Here is a 20,621-nt window from a genome sequence, read left to right on the forward strand (position 1 = left end):
CACTAGTTAAACCCATAGGCCCCAATTCAATCTGAATGTTATTAGCTGTTATCTGTCTAATAGCTGATGCTATTAGCATCCATGGTTTTGCGACTTGAAGCTTGAACGCACGTAGGTCGGAGATGACGCATTCCCACTTGCCACTTCCCGCACCTCCAACCATAAACAAATGCAATGTAAGTCAATATGTAGCCTAACTTGCTAGGCCCTATCTGGATAATGGTTGGATGTTTAAGATCTGAACACAATGTGAGCGCCAGACTACCTCCAGATGTGGTCAGGCAGATCACAATGCATTTACACCTTGCTTGCAGTGGTGCCGGTGTATTTTGGCTCGGCTACAAGTTTGGCTTGGGCATGCATTGTGATTGGCTGTACGTCAGACACAGACAGCTAGCTAACAAGCTAGCAAACAAGATTAGCTAACAAGATATGCTGATGTTATCAGACATGATAGACATTGAAATATGAATCAGGCCAGGGTTAGGGTTAGAGTTTAACTTCATCTGTAGTTAGTTGTGGACCCCGAGCCAAGCACATCCGGTAGGCTATAGACCTTATTCGATTGACGTCACTCACGTACAGGCACGCCCACTGCCGCCATGTTGTTGACATAGCGCAGCAGTTTTAAGTGACAGCCTATGTAAGAGCAACCCCACCCCTTTCCCCTGAGGACGCGGAAGTCTTTATTTAAGATGTAATTCCTCAAATGGCCACTTGAGGCAGGGCTCAGTAGTCCCGTTTTTATTGCTGTCATCACTATCGCTATTTTGTAATGGAACAGAAACGACAATAAGGCCGTTACTATAGTTGTCAGCTGCAGGACGGTATGTCAACAATATGGCGCTGTCCGGGGTTAGCGAATAAGGTCTATAGGGCGAGCCAAATCTGTAGGCCGATTAGATCCTATGGTACCACCTACACCGGCAGGACCCTATTTCACTATGCACAAGCACCCTGTTTGAAACATCTGAACCAGGCTACTAGGCAGGCAGAGTGCTGTTAAACTACTCGTGCGTTCCTTTATCGCAAAATAACTGGGATGTGGAGGCAAATGACGTCACATCCGTTTTGTTAGCATTCCATTTGCAGAAAAGTTGAGCTGGGAAGTTCACTGTTCACTGGTCAGATCCACTCGCTAGCCAGGCTAGCCATTGTTAGCAATAACAGTTGATAACAAGGCATTTCGTGGCATTTTGCGCATACAAACACTGCAGCCTCATGTCCACACAGATAGAAGTAGGCCGTGCTGTGTGTACAGCTGGTTTAACGAGACACAAACAAGACAGAAGTGCTAAATTAGCATTTATACGATTATAACTACTGTTGTTGCGCGGATCAGCCATCTTGGATTTTTGAGGTTGGGGCTGCTGATCGTGCATTCCTTTATAACTGGGAACTGGTAATCTTACCGGTTCAAAGTTCATGAGCTGGGACGTGACGTCACTAGAGCTGGTATTTCCCATTCCAAACTCGTAGGAGTCTCAGCAGCCCCGACCTAAAAAAATCCAAGATGGCTGCTCCGCGCAACAACAGTAGTTATAATCATATAAATGCTATTTAGCACTTCTGTCTTGTTTGTGTCTCGTTAAATCAACTGTACACACAGCACGGCCTACTTCTATCTGTGTGGACATGAGGCTGCAGTGTTTGTATGCGCAAAATGCCACTAAATGTTATATCAACTGTTATTGCTAACAATGGCTAGCCTGGCTAGCGAGTGGATCTGACCAGTGAACAGTGAACTTCCCAGCTCAACTTTTCTGCAAATGGAACGCTAACAAAACGGATGTGACGTCATTTAGCCTCCACCTCCCAGTTCTTTTGCGATAAAGGAACGCACGATGAGGCTCCTACGAGTTTGGAATGGGAAATACCAGCTCTAGTGATGTCACGTCCCAGCTCATGAACTTTGAACCGGTAAGATTACCAGTTCCCAGTTATAAAGGAATGCACGACAAAACCCTGCGTGCAGCTAAAGTGTCTGGCAGTGGTGCTGCGACAGTGCAGGAATGGTTGCATCAACATGTGTTTTTCCTTATCCAGATAGATAATTTATCCAGATACAGATCTAATTGTAATGCCAGGTGTAAATGGGGTGTGACTGAAAGGCTTTCCATGCATTCCTACAAGTCGATACTCAGGGCAGTGTACCCACATGCAGTGTCTCAAATTAAAACACTGAGATTACAAATTACATTAGGCAATACAATCAGAGGGGTTAGAAAGTTACACTATCTGAAGGTCGATGTGTAAAGTATTAATGCCATGTTGAATATTACGTTTTTCTTAGTTTTGTTTTAAAGACAAATGCAGTTAATTCAGAAACATGAAAATCAAGGTCAGGGCAAAGAGAAGGAGACTGGAGTAATCAATTAATTCCTTAAACAAAAATGCACAGCATTATAAAAAATATAAACCAAAAATAAAATAAAATAAAATATAATACTGTACTTCAATAAAACGAACACAATAATAAAATAACGAAACAAATTGTGAGGGGAAAATAAAAGTTTGTAGCTATTTATTTATTGTTTTACTTGGAGATTTTGAATAAATAAATGAATAAATAAATAAATAAATAATTCGCCCCCCCCCACACCCCCCCCACCGGTCACGTCATCATTCCGCGCCTGTGCACAGCGGGACTGTCGCGGCGTTTTGAAACGACTGACACCCCCATAGCTGCATAAAACTGCTACATTGCACCCCGAATCCCGTCCGTGAAGTCGACTGAGATGATCGATATGATCGAGAAGGAGGACCCGATCATCAGCGAGGAGGAGGCGGCGCAGTACGACCGGCAGATCCGGCTGTGGGGGCTGGATGCGCAGAAGAGGTGGGCTAGCCAGCACGCTAAGCTAATTAGCATAGCAACAAGAGGCTGGCTGCATTGTCTGCTTCTGCATGCACAGTGATTCAGATAATCTGTTGCATGCACGTATCCGTCTCTCACTCTCACATAACTTCTGTGATGAATGTACAGGGTGATGTACAGACTATAATGATGAACTGTTATCTTGATAAAGTAAATGCATTAGTCCTCCATAATATTAAATTGCTGCTTGTACTATTATGCGCATTATCATTAGTGATTATTTTATTTATTTATTTAACCTTTATTTAACCAGGAAGTCACATTGAGGTTGAAACCTCTTTTACAAGTGAGACCTAGCCAAGACAGGGTCAGCAACGTGAAAAAACGTAACATGACAACATCAAGTTACAGACACACAGCAACATAGATGGGACTAAAACAAAACATTAACACAGGAGTTTGTTTTGGTGACATTACTAAGTGAGTGACGACTAACGAGGACATTGGGACCTCACATACAGCACTAAGAGGCATTACAAAGCTATGAAAAGTAAACTGTACATGTCACCCTGCTAGGGCTGCCCTAGTCTCTCCCCAGACTCAAATATTACGTTGAATCGCTGCGCTCCGCATACTACATAAGAGATACCCAGAGAGAGATCTGCAGCATGCAGTAACGTAGTCTATCAAGAACTCTCATGGGTCTGGCGTGCTGCCCTAGCCGTGACACACAACTAAATTAACTTTATAGTTGTGTGTCACGGCTAGGCTGCCCTAGACCAAAGATGTTCTTAGTCGACTAATATACCCCCCTTGTTTTCGGCGATCATATTGCAATCTGATAGTGCTTGACCACATGAAAGTACAGGTGTAACTGCACCCAAGACGCATTGAGGGCGCATTGGGATCCGATTGGCCAAACCACCTTTGGAGCTGGTCAGGGACGCATTGTGACCACATGAACACAACGTGTAAATGGAAAGTGTTCTCAATCCACATAGAACAGCACCGCAGTCACCGCTGTTTTTCTGCTGCTCTACTACGCTATGGAGCTTGCCTGATGCGATCGCAATCGGATCTCAATGTGGACACTGGAGACACATATTAATTCCATGTGTAAATGGAATCAGGTTAATGTGGTCAAGCACTATCAGATTGCAATCTGATCACCCAAAAAACATTTTAATGCCAAGTGTAAATGGGGTCATTAGTTCAAGCGATTAATCTATTAGTTGATTAGTCACCACATGTCCTTGGTTCCCCAGCAATACACCCGCCAACTGTGAAGTAGATCGGACAAACGGTTTTCAAATTGTACACACACACACACACACACACACACACACACACACACACACACACACACACACACACACACACATAGATCTTGCTTTATAGTTTGATGTATCAAAATCTCACTCCTGCCAGCAGGTACCCACAATTGGTAACCCTGGTCTAATAACTTTTTAACAGCAAGAACAAGGCACACCTTCCAAATGGAGTTTGAGTGTTTTTTCTTCTTCTTCCTGCTACTAACCGACTAATGAAAACTTGGTTGACGAAGACTCTTCTTGCTTGTTTGGGTCCAGGTTACGAGGCTCCCGAGTGCTGCTGGTGGGGTTAGGGGGTCTGGGGGCTGAAGTGGCCAAGAACCTGATCCTGGCTGGAGTCAAGGGACTCACTCTGCTGGATCATGAACAGGTACACAAACATACAACACATGCACATGCAAAAACAATCAACAGCACTTGGGTGTTAGCTTTCATAATGACACAGCAAACTCATTGTAGACCAAAGGCTTACCTACAGAGACAGTTTGAAAGGTAGAACTTCAGAATACTGCGCCATATTCAAACAATTCAGTGGACGGTAATTTACATAGCCCTTTTTATACCAAGCATGATGTAACTCAAGGTTCATTGATTCATTAAACAAATCCCTTGGATAGAAAATTAGGCATTACAGAAAAAAGAAAAACAGCATAAGAACAGAAACACATAAATACACTAATAAAAAATAATACTTTCTTGAGCATTCTCTTTTTGTTTGTGCTTGAATTTCAAGCTGTAAGGGTTTGTTTTAAGCTATTTACTAAAAATGACCTGAATCCCCAGACTGTGCAATCTGATATCTCCAGTAGATTGCCTTCGGTGAATATCAGTCTTTTTTTATTATTTTTTTTAAACAAAAAACAACAACATAACAATCACAAAAAGGGACAACAATATGACAATCACAAAAAGGGACAATCACAATGAAATACAAATATCACACACACACACACACACACACACACACACACACACACACACACACACACACACACACACACACACACACAGCCACCACACAGACACACGTTATGCTGAGCAATACAAAAACAAAATAAACACATGCATAATCACAACATATTACCAGCCTTCTGTTTCAATAAAGCAGTCTCATCTTTCAAGATATTCTTTGAACATTAGCCTTTGCAGCACTAGCTGTGGCCACTTGATGGTGACGTTGTCCAAGTAACTAGTCTACTGCTTCAGTGTTTTGCTCTACACTGAGAGGGAACAGTACAGCTATTTTGCATTCATTTTACTGTGGTTGGGCTGCAATAACGGCATCATTTAAGCTTCAGATCATTTTGCAACCAAATGTAATCTGGAGAGGTGGCAGGCAGCTTGGATAGAAATGTGCTGCCAGCAAATGATCATGGTCAGGATACTCTTGGATTGTGGAACAAGCATGACGAGCCGTTCAGTCAGTGTCAGTTTAAAAATATGTAAACTGAAAAACTCGTATCTTGGCTCTACCCAGTTCTTCCAACTCCACTGTAGTTCAATTTGTGTTCTACACATTTTATTTTATGTTGTGTGTGTCTATGCTTTGTGTGGAATGGAATCCAGCACTGACTGTATGTTTAATGTGCTCTTCTACTGTATTCATCTGCAAATCAATAACCCCCCGGCCCCTGCCTGTCCCGTGTCTCTCCAGGTGACGGAGGAGTCATGTCGAGCCCAGTTCCTGGTGCCGGTGACGGCTCAGGGTCAGAACCGAGCCCAGGCCTCTCTGGAGCGGGCGCAGCACCTCAACCCCATGGTGGAGGTTCGCGCCGTCACCAAGCGCATCGAGGACCAGACAGATGACTTCTTCCTGCAGTTCGACGCGGTGAGTTATGGGGATGGGCAATGAATTTTGAAATTTCAAATAATAGTTTTTATTTACAAGATATTGAAAGTTGAAAATCGTTTGACAATCTTGTCTTAAAAAGTAGTTTTCCATTGTTTTTACCGGCGCCTGTCTCTTTAAGAGCAACATGTTTGTTCGTGTGATGTCGCCGTAGCTGCTGCGCAGTGCGCACTCACTCATGTATGGAGCAGAACGGCTCAGCCTGTTAGTGTAGCGACAGACAGTAGCACCCAGCAGCTCCTTGGTAGAAACGTAGTAGAACTAGAAATGGTGTTAAACTGTCTATATTACAGCAACACTTAACCACAAGGAAAAGGTTTCAAGGCCCGTTACTGCATGAAGAAAAGCTCATCTTCTGTCTACTGTTCCCTGGGCCATCTCGGCTCCATTTGGGAAGCTACGCTAACAATGCTAACGTGTCTAACTGGCTGCCTAATGTCAATAGAGTGCCAAAGTCACTCCCTCTCCATGAGATTTCATCCGCCATTCATTTTTCAATAGACCTTGCGTAAAATGCCTATAAAAATGGTTTTACTTGGTTAAACCAAGTGATTAATTTATTTTATTTTTTTAGGGGTGGGCGACTTTGGCGCAGCGAATTTCGAATAGTGTTTTTGCTAGAAATGCCCATCCCTAGTGACCTTGGAGTTTATTCGGGACTAGGGTTTGGTACAGAAACCCGGTACCACTATGGCACCAGTTCTGAATTGCAACGTGCATGGCCTTAATAATCATGCGTAAAAAAAAGAAAATGCTGGCGTTAAAAGGAATTTGCGTTAATGCGTTATTACCTGTCAGGGCCTTAAAACTCTTTCAAAAGCTTGAGTTCAGGCTCTGATGACGACATTGCCCTCATTTCGCCCTCTACACTGGAAATGAGAAGTCCCGGTAGAGTTCCAGTTTCCACTTGAACACACTAATAAAGACACTAATGAACTTGCTGATGATAGCGAAGTGAATCAGAGCTCTGGCAAAGAACTTTGTGGAGTGGTGTGACATCAACCATCTCCAGCTCAACATCAAGGGGGGGGGGGGTACCACCAGCATGAGGGACACTGGCAAACTGAACAAGCTGGTGAAGAAAGCCAGCTCTGTAGTTGGAGCCGAACTGAGCAGTCTGGAGGCAGTCTGGAGGCGGTCGCAGAGGCGAGGACAAGGAGGAAACTGCTCGCCATGCTGGACAACCTCTCCCATCCCCTCCATGATACGCTAATGGCGATGAGGAGTACTTTTAGCCACAGACTCATTCCCCCCCGACACTCCACTAATGGCACTTTTCCACCATATATAACAGCACAGTACGGCTCTACTCTTACTGGCCTTACTCGTCTCGACCCGATAGACTGTTTTGCTTCCACCACAAGTTTACTCACCTCCACCCACAACTGGTCGTCATAGCGACCGCACATCTATACTATAACGTATAACGTTAAAATAAAATCCATACATAGAACTTTTAAAGTGGTTATGAAATACTGGTGCCTCTATATGACCTACATGGGCAAATGAGAGCATCGGCCAGGAGGAATGCATGAATGATATGAATGGATATACATTTGTTGTTATTTACATGCATGCGCTGCGCGGGGGACGGGGGTTACGCTACGGGCAGAAGAGAAGCCACCAGCCCGGCGGCCAGTCACCAGGAAATGCCGCGGCTCCGCTAAACCCCGCCTCCGGCCTAGCGGAGCCGACGTAACACACAACTACAAGGGCTTTCCCGAGCAGCGGTGTTTTCTCTCTCAAAACATTTGAAAACCACCGTCATGTTAAGGCTGAGCAAGGAGATCCATTTTATTTCACCAGAGCCGAAGGCACCAACACAAAAGACTGGTGGAAATAACAGAAGATAAGGTACGTCGTCCCATTAAACTGGTATCCAGCGGCAGCATTGACAGTATCCAGACACAGTAAACACGATTCTGCCTGCCCAATCAATCTGCAGTGTTTTCACGTCACTGTATGTTATCGGGTCCACAGCCCTGGAACCCCGACAGAGCAGGGACTAAAACTAGCATGACTCAACCCCGACTCAACCCGGGCTGTCCAGGTTTTTTGACCGGTGGAATGGGACAAAAAAGCGAGTCGAGCTGGGCGGGGCTGCTCTAATACCCGCGGTGGAAATGGGCCATAAGCGCTTTGGCCAGTCCTTTGTGCCAGTGGCCATAAGGTTCCACAATAAGAACTGAGGACCTGTAGTCACTTTATGCATTTTTGCACATGGCCCTGCACTTTAGAAATCACGGACTTTGCACATGGACTCATTTTAAATTTGTATTGCTTTTATCTCTTTTATTATCTTTTACTGTCTTCTGTCTATTCTGTACTTTTAACCTCTGCTGCTGTTGCTGTTTTTTAGACACCTGAATCTCCCCACGGGGATAAATAAAGGTTTCAATCAATCAGAGGGCTGTGCTCAGCATGATGTATTGAATCCTGCACCATTCTGTTTGAGGTTCATCAGTCTGGAAATATCAGGAGAGGGACCGCTCTTAAATTCTCTGCTCCTTATAAGTTGGGAATAAAGGAAGGGAAGTGAAGGGAACGTGCGTGAGGATTATGCCTGCTTGGTCAGTAAACATTGTTCCCTCTATAAGGCTTGAAGCCTCTTCAGCCCTAGTCTCGCAGTGCCAGCCGTAGATGTTATCTACAGCTTGATGATGTCGACGCTGGGTCTGACTACGTGAGACTACTTCAGACCAGTCTGAAAAGCAGGTCTTGTGCTCCTCCATCTAACCACTAGATGGCGTCTGTGGCCTGTTGTGTGAAAAACCTCCATGTTTTTCCAAAACGCCTCCTTTAAGTTGATTTTGACTAAGTGTTTAGGCTGCATTAACGGCATAAATTGGAGTTACTATGCATATTTTACATATTTTGCATGCATTTAGCGCTTATTTTTCATAAATCTTCTTACCATTGACACAAACCTGATTTTTCTGCCATATTCAGAAGGTTAACTCGAGTTCCATAATTTTCTTAGACCTAGACGTTACGAATTCATCATCTGACTGAAAATTCATATGACATAATTGCCAAGTAGTCATTTTTCTAATACATATACAATGGCATGTGTATGGAGGGTTAGACTGAATTTACTACTACTAGAAGCAGGCATATCATTTATTATGATTGTAGTATTAGTATTATTAACCCAACAGATGTATTTAGCTGGAGCAGAAATGAAATAAAATCTACATTTCCTAATTGTATTATTCGATGAAAGTTGCTCCAGCATCCCTGTGGTTTTTAATTTCCATAAGCAGCCAGACACACTGCCTGGATCCTAGTCTGATGTTATTCATGCTGAAGGCGAGGATGTGCTTGAACACCATTAGAAGTAAAATCAAGACACTGTTGTTTTTTCTCATTCTTTTATTCTGTCTGGAGCACGCCGGCATGCCTCTCCGCCTCCCTGTGGGGCCGCCAGGGGACGGTCAGGAGGAGGGAGGGGAAGTGTGTGTGGAGGGGTGGGGGGGGGGGGGGGGGTGCTGGGAAGACGGAGGGAGCGATAGAGGACAGAGGGAGGGAGGCTGGGAGCGTTTAAAAGGAGAACAGAGGGGGCGCTCTTCTGTGGACCACTCCCCACTTTTATCTATTTCCATGGATGTATGCGTGTGTGCTGTGTGGCTCAGCAGGACATGGGATGATGAGAGAGGACTGGTTGGAGTACAGTGGTGTTTTTCACACACGAGAAGCCTCATTACTGAGGGAGGAATACAATAGACGCGCACACACTCCATCTGGGTACTTGTGGCGCACAGCTGACCTGCCACAGATACTCCCAGACAGTCTGTTTATTATGCCTGTTTGTTTACAGTACAAAGTTGCTAGCACATATTCAAATATACTCTCTTCTAATATTTAATGACAGGCAAATGAAAATGCAATGTTTTTGGTTTCCTAGGCACACATCTATCAGTTTCTTTTTAACACCTTAAGTGCCATAGCCGAAATAATTCGTCTTACATAATCCAACGCTTAAGTGCCAGAGCCGAGTTTACTCGTCTTACATAAACATTTTTTTTTTTTTGACGGTGGGACATCAATCAACAACTTTTACATCTTCGAGATCACTATTGGAGCAAGATAATGTGTATAATCTATTTTACCGACCCACTAAGTGTTGACAGTGCTCCCCCAGACGACCGAAATCAAAGAAAAAACTGCCGCGGGACCAAGCCGTTCAAGGAAATGCCGTGGCGATTTTACAGTAAAATCCATTCCAGACTTGTCTTGCCTGAGAGCGGCCGCGCACCGGCAGCAGCACACAGAGAGCGGAGAGCGATTTGCAAAATAGATCATAGGTGAAACACACTTTGAAACACCTCAGAAAGGCCAGAATCAACATCTGCCCATCGCCCACGCATTCCCCGGCCCATCTTGACTCGCACAAGGAGCGTCTGCACGCAGGCAAGCAGGCAGGCAGGCACACAGGCAGGCAGCAGCAAAAGCGCTTCTGACACGCCCGCTGTACAGCCAGGAGGAAGGAGGAGAAGACACACGGAGGGAGGAGTTTGAATGAGAGGGGTGTCTCCTGTTGTTATGGAGGAAATTACTGTTCAAAACTATTGTTTAGAATGTCTGACGGTCTTACTGATGCCAAAAATGAATGGTTAAAGTGACTGTTTCACAAAAAGCCATTTATCTCTGAATAAATTTCCAGACGCTGAAACCATGCTGTACTCAACGGCTAATATCTACATAACTACTAACTCTGCAAACTAACTCTTTTAGACAGAGAAAGCACACATTCTATTAGTTATTTTTAGATGATTGGTGTTCATGAATTCTTAACAGAAAAGAATCCTCGGCTGTTTCTAAAATGAGCCAGAATCGTCAAAAACACCCCTGGCACAACTTACCTACAGGAATGAAAACATGGCTGGCATTCAATGTGTTAAAGGAAAATCCAGTTGTCCTGTTTTCCACCCATTACTTCCTTGTTTTTTTTACAGTTTGGATTTTCCCGTCACAATTCGTAGCATTTGTTTGAACCTACACGAGGCCCAGATGGGATGGGGTTTAATCTGTGATTGAAAAAAACATGGCGGGACTCACTGAAGGATTGGGAGCATTCATGGACTGAATTGGAATGCATGGCCAATTCCAGTTCACTTTCTGGAGTTGGAATTTGAATTAGAGTGTGAATGTGAAATGACGGGAAACTAAATTTAAATTCCACTTCTGAGTGTTTGTCTCGACTCGCTAAACATTATAAATCAAACACCAACCAAATAAATGACAGTTCAACAAATCAAACGCTGCAGTTACATTACATGTTATGCATTAAGTACTACCTAAAAGGTCACTTTAATATTTTATGATTTTAGTGTTGATAATATACAACACTAGCGTAACTGTGTCCTGCAACGGACACCTGGACGCCTGTTTCGTCACGTCCGGGTCAGAGGTCTCTCGACGTGATTTCCGGTACTTTAGCAGGCATTTCAGATGCTGGATCGCCGCTTTGTGAAAGTGGAACTAATTTATACATCTATATGTGTCAATATGTGGAATTTCATATGAATATGTGCATGGTAACATGTCAAATTACTTTAGGAAAGTGACTTTGATGACAGAAAGCCATAAGACGTGCTTGGGCGACGAGAGTTACTGATCTTTAAAGTTGCTAGCTTGCTAGCTAGCTAACGCTAGCTTTGTCTAAAACACAACAAGGCCAGCTAGGTGGCAATAATGCAGCAAAATGGGACTCAGCGACCACTACAAGCCACTCGCTTTGTTGACTATTACTGTCTTGCTAACCACTGGCTTGCTAACCAGCAGAGCCGCAGTGAGCTGTCCGTAACAGGACAAGAGCAGCTTTCAGTTAAGACGCCAGCGGTAGCGTCCGTTCCCCGACTCTGGTAAATCAAAGACACAACTAAAAGAAATTATTTCAACGGTATGTTGCTAGAAAGAAGTTCGACTTAACGTTTTCGCCGTTAAACTACACGGAAACATGACATGATCATTGTAGCAGTGTTTGAAGCACAATTTTAACAGGAGTTTTGTAAAAATATTGTCCGTTGCAGGACTCGCTTCCGTTACATGTAATCTATGTGGTAAGAAAAAACATGGAATGTGTGTGTGTGTGTGTGTGTGTGTGAGTGTGAGAGAGAGAAAACGCGTTGATGGCAGCCTTCCAGTCCTGCCAGAGATGAAGCATCAGTCTTATCAGTGTGCTGACTTAGTGTGCTGTGGGTGTGCTGGGCTGGTCAGCAGGATAAGGTGGACCGGCCCTAGTCCGCTCTGTTGTTTACAAGCAGCCAGCACATCTGAGAGCATGGTCTGTCCACACCCTGTTCAGACACATGGTAAACAGCATGGTAAACGGCTCAGTTGGGTTTGGTCTCGTCTGGTGTGGGTTGTTTACATAATCAGCAAATGAAAGCTACCGGTGAATTCGTAGATTTACGCTGCCCATTTTCAGCCGTCAAATATCTCTTTCTCTACCTTTTCGGAGGGTAAAAGGACGGATACGATGATGGCAGTTTAGTCATGTAGGCAGGGGCATCAGGAGGCTCAGTCAGTGGTCAATTAGTCAAGAGGCATCAGGAGGCTCAGTCAGTGGTCATGTAGTCAAGAGGCTCAGTCAGTGGTCATGTAGTCAAGATGCATCAGGAGGCTCAGTCAGTGGTCATGTAGTCAAGGCATCAGCAGGCTCAGTCAGTGGTCATGTAGTCAAGAGGCACCAGGAGGCTCAGTCAGTGGTCATGTAGTCAAGAGGCACCAGGAGGCTCAGTCAGTGGTCATGTAGTCAATGCATTAGGAGGCTCAGTCAGTGGTCATTTAGTCAAGAGGCACCAGGAGGCTCAGTCAGTGGTCATGTAGTCAAGAGCCATCAGGAGGCTCAGTCAGTGGTCATTTAGTCAAGAGGCATCAGGAGGCTCAGTCAGTGGTCATGTAGTCAAGATGCATCAGGAGGCTCAGTCAGTGGTCATGTAGTGAATGGGCGTCAGCAGGCTTAAGCCTGGATTATGCTTGACGCTTTGGCCGGCCGCACGGAAATGAGAGACACGGAATCCGACGAGGAAACGTGTGGAGCTTGTATACTCTGTGTGGGTTTCTGCAGGCGGAATTGAGCGCGAGTCTTGAAAACTCCACTTTGTCCGCCCGTCCGCATCCGCGTAGTTACAAAATTTGGCGTGCGCACGGCCGGTTGAAAACCGTCCGCATGGAGCCTTGCGGAGGGGCGTGTCTGCTGAATTGACGTCACTTTTCCGCGCGGACACTCGCGTTCCTCGCTGATGCGGAAAGCATAATGAGACCTTTAGTCAGTGTGGTCATGTAAATGCGACATCCTGGGTTTGAATCCGGGCCGGGACCTTTACGACATGTTGTCCCGCGCTCTGTTCCAGGCTTTCACGTCTGTCTCTCTCTACTGTCTGCTTTCAAATAAAGGCAAAATTCCCCAAAAACCTAGTTTTGAGCAGGTTGGTATACATACAGTATACAACCAGGTACATTTCAATTTTCAACACAATTTTCACCATTTAGGCCCTGTACATCACCACAATGGACTTGAAATGAAACAATCAAGATGTGCTTTAAGTGGCTTTCAGCTTTAATTTGAGTGTATTTACATCCAAATCAAGTGAACAGTGTAGGAATTGGAACACTTTTTATATGTGGCCCCCTTTTTAAGGGACCAAAAGTAATTGGACAAACCAACAGAATCATAAATCACATTGTCACTTTTAATACTTGGTTGCAAATCCTTTGCAGTCAATGACAGCCTGAAGTCTGGAACCCATAGACATCACCAGACGCTGGGTTTCCTCCCTGGTGATGCCGGTGATGCTCTGCCAGGCCTCCAGTCCACTGCAACTGTCTTCAGTTCCTGCTTGTTCTTGGGGTGTTTTCCCTTCAGTTTTGTCTTCAGCAAGTGAATTGCATGCTCAATTGGATTCAGATCAGGTGATTGACCTGATGACCTGGCCATACATTGCAGAACATTCCACTTCTTTCGTTCTTTGCCTTAAAAAAACCTCTGGTTGGTTTCGCAGGTTATGCTTCAGCCTTCAGGTCATTGTCCATCTGCACTGTGAAGCACCGTCCAATGAGTTCTGCAGCATTTGGCTGAATATGAGCAGATAATATTGCCCCAAACACTTCAGAATGCCTCATGTTGTTTTTGTCAGCAGTCACATCATCAATAAATAGAAGGGAACCAGTTCCATTGGCAGCCATACATGCCCATGCCCCATGCCATAACACTACCACCACCATGCGTCACTGATGAGATTCACCAGATTAGAGTTTGCCAGAAAGCATCTAAAAAGCCTGTAGAATTTTGGAACAACATGCTATGGATAGATGAGACAAAGATCAACGTGTACCAGAATGATGGGAAGAGAAGAGTATGGAGAAGGGGAGGAACTACTCATGATCCAAACCATACCAGATACCAGCTCATCAGTTAAGCATGGGGGTGAAAAGTGTGTCAATGTCCCAATATATATGGACCACCTAACTGTACTGTACATGGGTTTGCTGCTGTTGCTCAGAAACATGTCACTTTTTGCAGGGCGTAGGTGCTGTGTTGCTGGGTGAGTGGTGGTGGTGGTGTAATTTAATGTTTTTCAATAAAGACATAATGCAATTTCACATCATTTTGGACCATTATTATTACCATATCTGTGTACAAATGTTTGCAAAAGTCAGAGCAGATAATGAATAAACACCCCAAAAGCTTAAAGACAAAACTTGCTAAAGTACAGTAGTCCACTCGGGACCGACATTGATATTACATTCATTCAGCTTAGGTGGTGCCAAAAATGGCTTGGGTGCTGCGCCTAAGTCTTATAATGGTAGGGAAAACTCTGCTGTCAGTACTGGGAATTGAACCATCAACCCTTGGACTAGCCTGCGGCCTCCCTGACTAGCCCTCCGCCCTGTGTGTTCCTATGCCCTCAGGTGTGTCTTACAGGCTGCGCCAGAGACGTGATGGTGCGGGTGGACCAGCTCTGCTCCCAGCGCAACATCAAGGTCTTCTGCGGCGATGTCTACGGTTACTATGGTTACATGTTCTGCAACCTCGGCAAGGAGCACAACTATGTCGAGTAAGTCTCGGACCGCTTTTCCAAACGTGTGTCTGTGTGTTTTAATCTCTGACTCAAGGGACCCAAGTTTTTTTTAAGCTGTTATTATTATTATTTTAATCTGTATTGTCGGCTCTATACTGTAAGTGAAATAGCTTCATATTTGGCTAGTCGAAACCGCTTTATCAACCAGTTTAGGTGAACTGGGATTCAGTTCAAGACAAGACTGTTGACTGTTTGAGTCTGTTTCTATGTTTTCAGCGGTTTGACCAAGGGCTGGGCAAAATGGACAAAATCAAATATCACAATATTTGTGACCAATACAAATACCTCAATATCGATATTGCGACAATATTGATGATTTCTCAGAATATCTACACAGATGTTTTTGATCAATAATCATTAGTGATGTGGAGGACTGTACTTTACATTTATTGTGGTTGTCTTTCTGTGCTGTTGTCGTCTTCTGTTGTTGATGTGACCGCTACGCTGCATACTTGCACTAAGTCAAAGTCCTTGTATGTTATCTTACTTACCGTGGCTATTAAAGTGAATCTGAATCTGATAGGAGTAAGTGGGTAAAGGCAAATAATAGAACAGCTGGGTCAATTCAGAAAATTACATCACTTTACTGTAATGCAGCCTTTAAAACCAGGAAAATACAACACTGCCATATCACCATATTACTTTATCCTAAATCTAAGACGATATCTAGTCTCATCATAATATCGATATTTTTGAGATATTGCCCAGCCCTGGCTTGACCCTGGCTGCTGCAGTCCAGATTCATTCTTTAGTGTTCTCTATCAGTAGAGGACGTTTGCTTTCACAGTCTGTAGTGTAAACACAATCAAACACTCAAAACAGTATAAACATTCCCTGCCTACCAACACGAGGGTCACAGGTTTGAGCCCCCATGTTACCTCCGGCTCGGTCGGGCCTCCACACATGCACAATTGACCATGTCTGCGGGTGGGAAGTCAGAGTCCTGGTTGCTGCACTAGTGCCCTCTCTGGTCGGTCGGGTCGGGGCGCCTGTTCCGGGGGAGGGGAGCTGGGGAGATAGTGTGATCCTCCCACGCGTTACATCCTGCCGCTGAAACCCCTCGCTGTCAGGTGAAAAGAAGCAGCACGTGTCGGATGAAACATTGTGCGAGTCTACAACTCTCCCCCGATCAACAGAGGGGGTGGAGCCACGACCGGGACACTCTTAACAGAGAATTGGCCAAGCACAATTGGGGAAAAATGGGGGTGGGGCGTATCTGAGAAAACAAGTCTGTTACAGTGTGTGCCCAGGCTATTTAAGGCTAGCAGACTTGCACAAAAAACATGGACAAACTTTAGACAAAAACTTGACATGACGCAGACTTGACAGACGAGAGTACAGACTGTGTTGTCGCAGCAGTCAGACCCAGACTGTCTCTGTCACTACAACAACCCCTCTTCTTCTTCTTCCGACGATTCCAATCCACATGCCATCTGCACAAACATGTTCTGGAGGCGAACTTGAAACAGATTTTCATCTGGCAGAAACAAATTTGGTGAAAAAATCAAACGTTTCTAACATTCGCTTTTAAAAGCGGTCATTCACAACAGTATTGAAGTAGCATTTGAGGTTCAGTCATCGTGACAGCGCTATATCAGGGTATTTTGACAATTGCGATTTAATTGCCGTTGGAATTGTTTGAGGCGGGCTGAACAACAAGAGCAGCAGGTGAGGAGTATTTTTAGAATTGACGTATTTCTAGATAACGGGCGCCAACGCAGCTGATATCAATGGAACGGATGGATTGTGTATGCAATGTCAATCTTTTTGTGTGAGGGGGGGAAAAAATATTTAAATGAACTTTTCCAAGTAATTCCTGACAACTGTTTGCTGATAATAGTTTTTCTTTTCTTTTGTCTTTGTCTGTCTGTCTCTCTGCCCCCCCACTCTCTCACACTCTGTCACTCTGTCTTCCTCTCTCTCTCCAGGGAGAAACCTAAGATGGTGAAACCGCCCAAAGATTCCGACGACGGGCCCGAAGCCAAGAAAGCCAAAGTCGACCCCAACGAAACCACCATGGTCAAAAAGGTAGGCAGGAGGAGCCGAGGAGGAAATGAACCAGGGAAATGTCGTGATGCGTTAACTGTATCTCACCCTACAGCAGGGGTGTCCAAACTTTTTTGAATGGGGGCCAGATGAGATAATGTGAAATTACCGGGGGGCCATGCAGCCAGCTGCTTCTCGCATCATATGGGTTATGAAAATAAATAAATAAATCACATACAATTAGGGGTGTCACAATATATCGTCCCACGAAATTTCGCGATAGTAAAACGTCACGATATGTATCGTTGAGATGAAATCTCATATCGCTTTTTTTTTTTTTTTTTTTTTCAAAAATAGACAAAGAAACGTCTTTGTTTGTTGAAGTTCAATGTGTGGAAAGTAGTTCAGTTGAACAAGTCTCTGAAGAGACACATGAGAAGTTATACAGGAGAGAAACCATTCAATTGAGTTTCTGGCAAAACTGTTTACTTGACAGGAAAAACTGAAGATGCATAAAAAATAGACTAAGAAAAGTCTTGTTGTTTGAGTTTGAAGAAAAACTGAAGATGCATAATGAGAATTTATACTGCTGAGAAACCTTTTAGTTCAAAGTAAATCTAAGTGACGGTGTAACTCATTCTATTTCAAGATAAGCCTTATCTCCAATCTCATGTTTTTTCTAGTTGTTATTGTAATAACAATTTCCCACAACAGCATGTTTTGTATTTGTGCATTTCAAATAAAATACTACTTTTCCAGTCATATATTGTCATTATTCAAGTTTAAAAAAATATTGTTAAAATCGTGTCGTATCGTATCGTTATCGTGAACCCAGTATCATGATACGTATCGTATCGTGAACTGAGTGTATCGTGACACCCCTACATACAATACAATTGTACTCCAAGGATTTTGTTTACCATCTGAAAACATTAGTTCTGCCTGTGTTGATTCTACTTGGTGCTTGTCTACAAACTGTATGTTAGTGCTGTCATCATTAGGTGAACGGGAAAAATGTGAATTGAACTTGCTTGATGAACCAATACTGTGTGGAGGGCAAGATATTGTATATAGTGTAGTGATAGTGTATTTTGAGAGACAAGGCAAGGGCCACTTAAGATCGGTCAAAGGGCCGCATCTGGCCCCCGGGCCAGACTTTGGACATTCCTGCCCTACAGCCTCTCTGCTGCAAATGCCTCTACTGTCCTGGACCATTCCCATCTGTTTGGCTGGTGCAATAGTCAAAGTTGGTGGAGATAAAGCAGACACTGAATAAATAAAATGATTTCCTTTAGCTATAATGGAAGCTGGAGCCGCTCGACCGAATAAAACACTTACGTGGTGGAAAATATGCAGAAGATTGCATGCAATGAAGGGGGGAAAACACTCTAAAACCAGTTTTAAATACACAATAGCAAACATCAAGAATTATTTGCGAATACGTGTTGACTGAGGTCTGCTGTCTCACCTTATCTGACTCGTCAAACCTTATTTATTGCTCTCTGTAGTTTCCAGTCCATGAGCTGTTTCTCAAATGGCCTGCCCAGAAGAATAAACATTAGTAAATATGAAGGATTCAATTTTTCAGTTTTTATATTCAGCTTTGCATATATATTTTTTACTCATACTTTATTACTTTATTACTCATTTATCGCATCTGGGAGGTTACCACATTACTGCATTTTTGTTTTTGTTTGGTCTCCTGATCACAATCCATTAAATTAAATCACTCTTTCCCAAATCAAATGATGAACCAGATCATTTTAATTTGTTCCAACAGATGAGCAAGGAAGCAAAAACTAATCTTAATTACTGCAGTATGCCCTTGATTCATTCTCCGCTAACATTATATTTTGTCATCTCTATCTCCAACCAATCAGACGGCCAGTTTCTGCCTGCTGAAGGAGGGACTGGAGGTGGACTGGACGAGCGAGAAGGCCAAAGCCGGACTGAAGAAAACCCCGGTGGACTACTTCCTGCTCCACGGTACTGCAGATCCACATGTAGTCAGCTGGTCATCGTTACCAGGGAAGGTTTAACACACAAGTGTGGACATGTCTTGGAAAAGTGTCGATACATTCCAAGTCTTGAAAAGTTTTTAAAAGTTCAGAAAAATAGTGTTCTTCAGTCCTAATTACAGTCCTGATATGAATTTCTGAAAGCTCATACTGATATTTTTGGATTGAAATTCTACCATTTTCACACTAGAAGTTAAAGAAGCCTGAGCCTGACCACCTCCACCAGTAACCAAAATCGTCGCCTGCTATTGGTCCGTGATCGGCGACCTCTCAATCATGCCCCAAAACATACTATTTTTTATCGACTATTAAAATGAATCTTGAATACCGGTAACCTCTTCCTAATGACATGAAAAGCAGAAGTCAAGGTAAAGGACAAGTGATGGTAAAAGACAATCGGTGATGTACGAAAGGCCGAGTTGTACCTTCCTGTTTTTCAAGTTATTTACAGTCTGATGACCTTTCTGAAGACTGTCACCTGTAGCACAGTGGCATACGTCAGTTTCCATCACAGGTCGTCTACGAGCAGTCATGTGCGCTGACCCCAGAACAGCACAGCTCCACACCTACTGTACACCACACCACAGCTCTAGAAACACTGCCATATAACAGCAGGAAATTACTAATAATGAAATATGTTGAAGTGTGGGTGGCAGCCAAATGGAAACATGTTTGTTTTTGTGCCAGTGTGCCACCTTTACTTTGAGTTATTTTCACATACTAGGAGTTTCACTTGGTGAGGTTGTTGCCGTGCAATGACTTTATTTCTAGAGAACTTTTCAAAATAAGATTATAAAGTGTTTATTTTCGCTAAACAGTCAAATTAATTAAAAGCAATTCTGAAAAAGTTAGTTTTTAAGAGTTTATGTTACAATGGCTACGGGTGAGCATGAGTGCAGGAAGCGCGTCATATTTCTAGTAAATACTGTATATTCTCAGTCAGGGTGAAAAGCCTGTGAAACAGCATTGAGCCCATCATGAGACACTAAAACTCAACTTAAACCCAGAGCGATGAAATCCTCTTCAGGCAGCTTGTTAACTAACACATGGCATTAACTAACACATGTGGACATGCTCTCTGTTATAAGGATGGAGAGGCTCAGATCCCTGAGAAGCAACTCACTTAATAAAAAGTTTCTATCTATTTGGGACTCGTTTCTAGCCTACCTCAACGAGGTTGAAGGCAATGTGTGACTTGCTCAGCTGGCTCCTATTAAACGCCTCGCGTGGGACCCCACGCACAGCATCTCTTACAAGCACATAAGCACCCTATATGGACGGTAGCACCACAACAATTATTGATATCATAATGTATGTTTTTATTTGTTTTCCTTTCCCGTGTCTGAGCTTCACTGTTTGTTTAGTTAATTTCTTGATAAAATTGAAAATAAAAGATATATATATTTAAAAAAAACAAGGCCAGGTCGAAACCTGGCATAGGGACGGTGTGCTCAGTAAAGTGCAGAACTCTGCCAAGGTGTAGAGTCATTTGTGTTCAGTCTAAAATTTTGGCCCCTTGAAACCAGATTAGAG

General features: G+C 43.6%; 1 protein-coding gene across 1 annotated transcript in view; it reads left to right on the plus strand.

Moving 5' to 3' along the window:
- The first annotated feature begins 2,656 nt into the window (after window positions 1-2,656).
- Window positions 2,657-20,621, plus strand: part of sae1 (SUMO1 activating enzyme subunit 1) — a 29,563-nt gene continuing 11,598 nt past the window's right edge. Inside the window, exons 1-6 of the mRNA XM_083637476.1 lie at window positions 2,657-2,839; window positions 4,408-4,519; window positions 5,804-5,977; window positions 14,915-15,060; window positions 17,013-17,112; window positions 18,951-19,056. Coding sequence (XP_083493602.1) covers window positions 2,739-2,839; window positions 4,408-4,519; window positions 5,804-5,977; window positions 14,915-15,060; window positions 17,013-17,112; window positions 18,951-19,056 — 739 coding nt within the window. The 5' untranslated portion in view covers window positions 2,657-2,738. The remainder of the gene's footprint in view (window positions 2,840-4,407; window positions 4,520-5,803; window positions 5,978-14,914; window positions 15,061-17,012; window positions 17,113-18,950; window positions 19,057-20,621) is intronic.

Source organism: Poromitra crassiceps, assembly GCF_964638095.1.
Source record: "Poromitra crassiceps genome assembly, chromosome: 5".
NCBI classification, from domain to species: Eukaryota; Metazoa; Chordata; class Actinopteri; order Beryciformes; family Melamphaidae; genus Poromitra; species Poromitra crassiceps.